At 41.5% G+C, this 9411-nt stretch overlaps 1 protein-coding gene across 1 annotated transcript; it reads left to right on the top strand.

Moving 5' to 3' along the window:
• The first annotated feature begins 2319 nt into the window (after window positions 1-2319).
• On the top strand, window positions 2320-3337 carry SERTM2 (serine rich and transmembrane domain containing 2). Its single transcript, XM_045788435.2, has one exon. The coding sequence runs from the start codon at window positions 2320-2322 to the stop codon at window positions 2590-2592; it is 273 nt and encodes a 90-aa protein (XP_045644391.1). The 3' UTR covers window positions 2593-3337.
• Window positions 3338-9411: the final 6074 nt, after the last annotated feature.

Here is a 9411-nt window from a genome sequence, read left to right as displayed (position 1 = left end):
AATGAACCAGAAATCAAAATAAATGTACCTGTAAGTAGTGGAAAAATGTTTCCTAGACCATTGGTCCAAAAAGCTAGCCTGTCTCTTTGCCCTTGTTTCTTATGACCGAGGTGGCTCTGTGTAGTACAGTAGGCAGGAGACAGGTAGACTAAGAATCATGCAGATTACAGAAAGTATAGTGTGGATGACTAAACAAAAATTTTAAGCACTCCCAGGCTGGTGGCAAAATTCCAGATTATTGGAAGAGTAGTGTGATTGTTGGAGCTATTTCTATGAACTCTTCTTGGGTCTGCTAACCAGAGACAGAACTAGGCTACATTGTCAGCTCTCTGCTACTATTGCACATAGAAGTTTGATGGGTGATGGAGTTTTATATTGTTTATTTTAGTCACCCATATTCAAAATTCACGTTCAGAATGACAAGCTAAATCATTTTGGAAGATGTCAACAGTATATAGTTGACCTATTCACACACTGGAATGTTTTTGCCAATAAAGACAAGGTTCTGCCTTTTTTGATAAAGAAAGATAGAGTTAGTTGCTCAGAACAGACATACCCTCTCAATTCCTTCTGATCTACAAATAGTGGGGGGGAAAGTACATTCTTGGGGCACCTGGCTGGCTCAGTCAAGGTTAAGCGTCTGCCTTTGGCTCAGGTCATGATCACAGGATCCTGGGATCCAACCCTGAGCAGGGCTCCCTTCCCTGCTCAGCGGGGAGCCTGCTTCTCCCTCTCCTTCTGCCCCTCCCTCCTGCTCTGCTCCCTCTTGCTACGTCTCTCTCTCAAATATACAAAAATAAAATCTTAAAAAAGCACATTCCCACTCCGCAGACCTGAATGAGAGAGAAAGAACACAAAAACAAAATTGGGGGAAGCCTGCATTCCTAAAAATTCTATGATTTGTTAAAGTTAGCCATGGCACTGTGCCCTGGAGTTTGAAAAATGAATCCTTAGATTTAGGTCTTTATTTTATTTTATTTTATTTTATTTTATTTTATTTTATTATTTTATTTTACATAGGCTCCATGCCCAACGTGGGGGCTTGAACTCCCAACCCTGAGATCAACACTCACGTGCTCTACCAACTAAGCCAGCCAGACACCCTTAGGTCTTCTATATTTTAATGCTAGAATTTCCTGGTTAAGCCAAAGCAGTGGTTCTCATCCTAGCTGCACTTGAGAGTCACTTGGGAACTTTAAAAAAACACCGGTGTTTGGATCCCACCCCAGACCGATAAAATCTGACTCTCTAGAGTGGTCTCCAGGCCCCTACTGTGGAGATTATGATTTAGAAAGTCTACTTTGGGGCCCTTGGTCTATATTTTATTAAGTGCCTTGGGTAAATCTTATGACCAATTAGTTTGGAAAACACTATCCTAATCTAGCCTAGTTATTAGTTGCTGTTCAGTGATCCGAATTTTTCCTTTCTTTAATAGCCATTTACCACATGGCAAAAGGCATTCAAACTGAAAATTCAGGATATCATTTTAAAACTAATTGGCCCTTAGCAAACATTTTGCAATATGTCCCTTAATTTGTATCTCCAAAGAAATTGCCATCTGTTTCTCTTAGATACCTGAATCTTCTATTTCTATTTTTGATTTTCAGGAATATAAATCTGTTGAAGAATCTTAAGAGTCAAATCTCCTGAGCCTAGACCTACTGCTGTCAGCATCTCTGAGACCTCCTCCTTCCGAGAAATTCCCAGGTCTGACAACGTTTTCCCTCCAACCTACGGTGAGGGATGTCAACACACGTCCTCTAGACTTACAGCCCTCGAGCCGTGGCAGCTGGGTAGGAACCTTACCAGCTCCAGCCTGAGGGGAGATTCTGAGACAAGAAGGGTGAAAATTCAGATATGCTGAGACTGAAATGCACAAAAGCATTTAGAAAGTCTCCTCACAGAAGAACCCAGTTAAATCTACGTAATTAGAGTAAAAGTCTGATTTCATACTTGGAGATTTCTTGTCCCCACAGCAGTATTACAAAGCAGTTTCACCATTATTTGTCTTAATCAGTATAAGAGTAGGACTGTGGAAAATAAGAGTTCTCTCTATATTATTTTTTTAATGATTAAGAGTTTCTGATAAAACCTATCAAGGGACGGGGTGCTGGGCTGGAGAACAGAGTGTGGCCATTGCCAAATTAGAACATCACCATTTTCTTGCTTGTGCGCCACTGACTTGGTTCGGGTCGTGATCGCTTTGTGTGAGATTGTTAGAACACCCCCAGTATATTCAGAGACAGTCTGAGTGACTGTGGAATGCCTCGAAGGCAATAGAAAACAAAGAGAAATAGGTACCCACTGAAGTCTTGAGTGATGACGGAGGTGCATTTCAAGTACCATGGAAATCTCACCGGCCGGGCCCATTTCCCCACCCTGGCAACAGAGGTTGACACCACTTCAGATAAGTATTCCAACCTCTACATGTATGTGGGCTTATTCCTGAGCCTCCTGGCCATTCTCCTCATCCTGCTCTTCACCATGCTCCTTCGGCTCAAACATGTCATCTCACCCATCACTTCCGAGAGCACGGAAAGTGTCCCTCAGTTCACGGATGTAGAGATGCAGAGTCGAATCCCCACTCCCTAAAGCCGGGATGAACACGGGCTCTAGTAGGTGTCAGTAAACTCTTCTATGTTGCTGTCCAGGAGAGCTCGCTTCGTTGCACGTGGCTTCCCGTGTAGGGAATCAACAAGTTGCTTATTTAACGAGCTGTTCGTGGTTTTTTTGTGTTGTTCTTTATCTTGATTCTGCTTGTGGGCTAAGAGGTTTAAGACTCATTCTTTGCCAGGAATAAAGGAAATGGCAGCTGGTTGGGAGGGCAGGTTGCCATAGTAACCAAAGAGAGCCTGGGCCTTGAGCAAACCTCAGACCACAGAAATTCATATGCAGCTATTGTAAAAAACAAAAAACAAAAAACAAAAAACCCAAAAACAACAACAACAAAACACAGGATCCCTGGAAGCTCTGAGAACAAGAAAGATCTGCTTTCACAGGGGCTGATCGTTCAAAGAGGGTACCCCCGAGAAAAGGACAAGTTTTAATTGAGCACTTGGACCCTAAAGAATTGCCTCCACTGACATGAAGCTAAATCATGTCAGAGGTTGATGGAAGGGACCACGAACCTTTTCCCAAAGGAACAGTGATTTTATCATCCAAGGCCATCGGGTTTGTCCCAAACCAAAGAAGAGATTTTAAAAAACTGTTGCAAGTTTGCAGAAAGAAGTTGCTAGTCCACAAATTCATCTAGAGAGGGAAAATGTGCATTTTATATCTGTGTTATTACTATTACTGGACTTCTAAAAACTCAGATAATGGCAGATGTATTACAAAAATCCGGAATGATGAGCTTCCCCGAAACCAAGGGAAAATTAAGTCCAAATGTGCTCGTGACAATAAACCTTACATTATACACGCAGCTTCTTTACCTTTTTCTCCCGCCCTGTCACGCTCCAGGATTGAGTTGCACCCAAATACGAGTTTTGTTTAAAGGTGGCCCTGGCAAAAAAAGACTGGACTAGACTTTAAAGCAGAATGAAATAATCTTGGTATTCTGTCACTGTATGATTGTGGCTTTGGACAAAACATTCAAGCCCCTGGGTGCCAGGTTTTTCTTTCTGAAAAATGATCAGAGAGCTATTTAGTCACTGGGGTCCTTTTAGATCTGAGTGTAAGAAGAAGACAAAGGAGCAAAGGACTAAACACCACCCTCCTACAAATCTTTATTAAGATCAATGTCCTCAAATGTTACATTCGTCTTTCCCAGAAAATGCTTTTCCCTTCCTGATCCCTGCCAAAAGATGAAGTGTTTGGCTTATTACCTATAAGAGAAATATATTTTAAAAAAATTCCATTCTCATTCTCATAAGAAGCCTAGTATGCCAGTAGTAGAGAAAGAATTTGACTTTTTTGTTTTTTAATGAACGTTGCAAAACGGAACCAAAGGAGATGAGTCCTGTTTAGAAATTAGAAATTAGAAGGCTGGTCATCTACTCTCCAGCCGAAGAGCTAACATGCGCCTGTTAATTTCTACCTGCTTAAAATAATTCTACCCCCGTTAAAAAACGATCAGTTGTCTCTGGCACTTAAAAGGTGGTCATCAAATTTCACAGGGTGCTCCCTCGGGAACTGCGGTGGTGGGGAGAGAGAAACTGTCTGGACCGGACGGCAGGTTAACGCCACCGCCACCAGACATGCAGCTCTCTCTAGTCTGTTACCAATTTAGATTGGCCCCTTTACTCTGATCTAAATCTAGCTTGGTGGTGAAATTCCCGAGTGCTTTCTACTTTTATACACAGTCATTTGCCAATCCTCCTCTCTCCAAGGGGCTGCAAAGTGTGAAATCCCCACATGCAGAGCTAAATTTAGCAGCAAGCCTGGGGCCTCTGGCTCACCTGTTACAATAGCGGACCTTGAGAGTTGGCAGCTGCATTCTGCACCATTCAGAAGAGATCAGCAGGTAGGCTAAGACTCGGATAGGGCATGTACTTCCCTTTTGGCATTACGCTTTCCAAAACGCATACTGACTCTTACATTATTACATTTGGTGGTTTGAGTTGCGTCTCCCTTCAACAGCCAGACTCTATATACTCTTCAAAATTTCAGTTCTTGGCAGCTTACATGGACTTCATCACAGGCTGGCAATGTTCCCCACAACTTCTTAAGGACACACATATCCCCTCGCTCCAGGCTCTCCCTTTTGTGCTTACAGTATTTGAATGCACTTTACAGTTAAGTCAGTGGCTGGATACAGGAAGGAACTGATTACACTTTCAACAGCAGTGAATAGCAAGATACTCAATGCCTTGTTGCCCGAATTGATGAACAGACAGACTACAAATCCATTCCTGCCGACCTGACCTCCCCAACCCTAATTTCCGGAGCTCAAAATTGCTCTTTAATCACTGACTTGGATGAAAAGTCCTAATTTATGATTAGGTTACTCACCTGGAAAACAACCACCCTCTTTCATCACAACTGCCCCATGGGATCCAGATCTTCACTGAGCATTAACCAAAGCCCACAGCACAGTTGCACTAAAATAGTGGCATAACCCCCCCCACACACACACAATTTCCAGTGATAACATAAATGGAGATGCATCTAAGCTGATGTGTCATTATGGTGACTCACATGCTATTTCATCTTTAGGAAAATAAACTGAATTTTTTCATCATAGCAAACTTACTGTAAAGACAAGAATTTTTCCATTTGTATTAAGTTATATTCTATCCCTCAATATATTAATTAACATATATTACTGCTCAAAGAGGCAGCTAGAGCAATCAGGGGGCATAATTTGAATTTATCCATCTATCCAAAATGCTGACTTGGCAACTCCCTCCTCCAGCCCCACTCTCCAAAAGTTGCTCGGCAGCCTAAATGTATATAAACAGGTTATTTATATGTAGATGTACTCTGTTTTAAGGTGAAAGAATGATTCTTCACTTTTTATTATGCTGACCCATATGAAATTGCCATTTCCATAGGTCAAAAGTGCTCAACTATCAGCAATCTCATGTAATTCAACTTAATAAAAAGAAGACTCACCACATGAATTTTCTAAATGGCAAACTCTCCTAATACGTTTAAAAATAATTCAATTTCTAAAAATGTATTTTGCATACATTTCAGAATCATTGGTTGTATAAAACAAAGTATATTGTAAAAAGACTTATGTATTATGTATTATGTATTAGGCAGGAAATATTAAGGTTAATCAAGTAAAGATGGGTTCATCCAGCCTAACCTTTCCATCCATGCCAAATCTGAAGCTTTGGACTCATAACTGACTTTGACTGCTACACACCCCACCGTACTTACTATGTAGGTCGAAGGGGTCCACTTAATGCAATTAAATGGTTATATTCAGTAATACATGCTATTCACCTGCATTTGTACTAAAGTAACTTTTTTTTAACAAAATGAAGAACTGTGTGAAAGAAAAAAATTGATTTCTTTTGTTTGAAATTGTCAATATTTCAAATAGATTCATATGGCATAAAAACAAACCTGTTATTTCAATTACTGTGTAGCATGTCATTTTCGATCCCTGGAAAATAAACTGTTCGGTTTGCTGATAACATATATCTATTGTGTGAAGAATGTAAAGAACATTAGTCTCTTCATCCTGATATAAACTGGAACAGCTACCAATTAATGGGATTCATAATTTTTTTATTTTTTTATTTTTGAGAAAGAGAGAACGCGTGCGCTGCACATGCGCGAGCGGGAGAGGGGAGGAGCAGAGGGAGAGAGAGAATCCTAAGCAGGCTCCATGCTCAGCATGGAGCCTGACTCGGGGCTTGATCTCATGACCTGGAGATCATGACCTGAGCTGAAATCAAGAGTCATATGCTTAACTGACTGAGCCACCCAAGAGCTTCTTGTGGGATTCATAATTTTGAGGTGTCACCATTTCTTCTTTTCCGCCAATTTCCCAGCCTTTATTTTTTTCTGACTTGCAAAGTTATTGATGCATTTGTTTCTATAGTAGTGAGATATGAAAAATGGATAATGAATGCCAGTTTTCAGCAAAGGTGATCTGAGAGAAGAGTGAGATAAGGCATCTAAAATATCACTATCTTTCAACATTTCCCACCCCTCATACGTTATTCATTTAACGTATCCTTCCTTTTGTGCTTTCTTTATTTGATCCTCACAGGCACCCTGTGAGTGACTGAGTGGAGTTATTATAGTCTGTGTGACGTGAGCACAGAGGTGAGGGAGGCATTCATGGTTACACACAGGCCGAGTCAAGACTACACTGTCAGGCTTTGGACTCCTAGTTTAGTACTCATCCCACCATGCTTTGCTTTCTGAGCACCGAATCGATCTTTCAAAGCTCTCCACGCTAGAATACTCCAAGTTCTGACAACAACAATTGAGCTCTCTAGATGATTAACTCCCTGTGCCCAAATTCAAAATAAATAAGCAGAATTCCTCCATCTCTTCAGTTTTATAGCCACAGCAATGCATATTAACAGCCTGTAGGAAAGTTTACACAAAGGCAGATCCTGCAGCTTTAATTTACATGAATGAAGGGAAGAGGCAGAAATATGATGGATTATCACCCGCAATGCAAATCCCAATCCTCTGATCGTTTGACTTAATATCCACAGTCAATGCCAATCCCTCATATGCATGATTATCTCTCCCCTCACCCCTAGAAATGAGAACACCTCCTCTTAGATAAAAATAGTGCAGTTTTAAAAAATTGTGTAGTGTCTGAAGTGTACACGGCACTTCTATTTGTGCTCTATAATAGATGCAATGACATTAAAAGGGAGAGAATTAGTGGCTAAAGGAGCTTCCTCCGGCCATGAAGAATGAGTTGCTGTACCTGTAGGAAAAGGAGACAAAAGTATGGAACATAGTTACAGTAGGAAAAGGAAGTGCACATATTAAATATAAGTAAGGAGATTTTGAAAAATAACTTGAGCAATTCTAGGTATTCTGATTCATTTTCACATCAGGTATTTATAGATGACATCATACACGAACATGGAGGAGAATAAAAGAGACAGATGATACACTGTGCTAGGCTAGGTTCTGGGGATCTAAACTCTGCAATGGGAAAGTATGCAATCTGGCAAAGGCGATGAGTACCTAAATTCATTCATTCATTTATTCACTCATTCAACATTTATTCAGCACGTCCTGTGTGTGCTAGCAGGGAATACAAGGCACAGTCTGGTGCCTGGTGAAGGTTATAGCCTCGTGGGATAGCCAACACCAATCAGATCGTTACGAGAATACTGTGTTCCACAGACGAAGCATAGGGTGCTTGGGTACAGATAAAGTGGCAGGGATGCTGCCTTGCCAGGCCTAGGGTGTCAGGAAAGACTTTACCTAGGAGATAGTATCTAAACTAAAATCTAACGGATGTGTAAAAGGAGAGAAGGGGGCAAACCTTCCGTAGAGAGTAGAGCATGTGCAAAGATTCTGAAATCGAATAAAACTGTCACACCTAAAGAAACACAGTGAGTGAGGAGAAATCTCCTGAAGGCTGAAAAGATTTAAAGGGACAAGAATATGCAGGGCCTCGTGGAAATGCTGTAGGTTTTTTCCTTTATTTTCAGCACAAAGAGGAAGAGAACTCTCACAGGACTGTGGAGGACAGATTGAAGAGCAGTGAGAGTGCATATAGGGAGACCACTTGAGAGGCTGTGGCAGTGGTTCAGGAGAAGGGTGGGAATACCTTAGGCTTGCCACCATCAAGTGGTAGTAGGTAGGGTTGAAGAGAAGTGGAGAGCTTGGAGACGGATTTCGGAGATAAAATCAGCATTACTTGGTGATGAATTGGATAAGTGGGGTAAGTAAGAAGGAAGCATCTAGAATGACTGGTTTGAACAAGAGTTCAAATATTCACTGAGATACAGAACACTGGAGGAAAACTGAATTGAAGGAGATGTGGGTTTGGTTTCAGACATGTTTAGCTTAACGTACCTCTGAGACATCTCTATGCAGTGTTGAACAGACCGTTGAATATATGGGTCTGGAGCTCACATGACAGATTAGGGCTGAACACATAAATTTCAGAGGTGTTCATGAATGAAATTGCCCAGGGAGGGGGTTGTAGAGTAGACTGAAGAAAGAATGCCAATAATGTAACACAGAATAGACCCAAATATGCTCCTCCCTGTTTTGGGATGATTAGGGACTTGTCAAGCAGGTTGGGAAAGAAGATGAAGATTAAGTTTAAATTAATCTTAAGATGAAGATTAAGTTTTCAAACTAAGACAGACCGCCCAGAGACGCTTGGGAGCAGACGCTTGGGAAAGTCCTTTGGGGAGAGGGAAAACTTCAGCCTGGGGAGATCAAAATCAAACATTAAGTACAAAGGTTGGAAGCAGGACCAGAGATAAGAAGGAAATATAGCCAATAATCAGAAGCCAGAAACCAATGGAGTAGTGGAGGTACAGGTATAGAATAATATAAAGAGGGTCTGAGTTTGCAGTGACAAAGGCTGGGTTGTCAGACACAAGAATGTGATTGTGTGGATCATGGATGGTCCTGGTGGGAAGCAGATGGCATTCTCAAAAAGAGTAAAGGAACTTTAAGGAAGGGACTATTTATAAAAGAGTCAGTAAGATTAAGGGCCAACAACAGATGGCAGAGCACCTAAGGACTAGCAGCCCCAGAAAGCTACTATGACCACTCCTAGGCTTGAAGGGGGAAGGGGAGGGAACTGTGATTGGAATCTGGCCTGGCGCATAGCCGTGAGGAAGAAACTAACAACCCATGGCCTCAGATAAAGAGACAAAGCCAGTAGGGGGCTGGAGAATTAAATATCCCACTTTGTCCTCCACCTTCCATTCTGCTGTTGCAGACAGCATCTACCTGGATGCCAGAGGGCAAACAAGCCCAGGTAATGCAGTTTGTAGAAGTCAGCCTACTAAACAAAGA

The sequence above is a fragment of the Ursus americanus genome, chromosome X (assembly GCF_024610735.1).
Source record: "Ursus americanus isolate L20-20 chromosome X, mUrsAme1.1.p, whole genome shotgun sequence".
Taxonomy (NCBI): Eukaryota; Metazoa; Chordata; class Mammalia; order Carnivora; family Ursidae; genus Ursus; species Ursus americanus.
The sequence above is the reverse complement of the archived record's forward strand: the minus strand, read 5'-3'. Positions and strand labels throughout refer to the sequence as shown.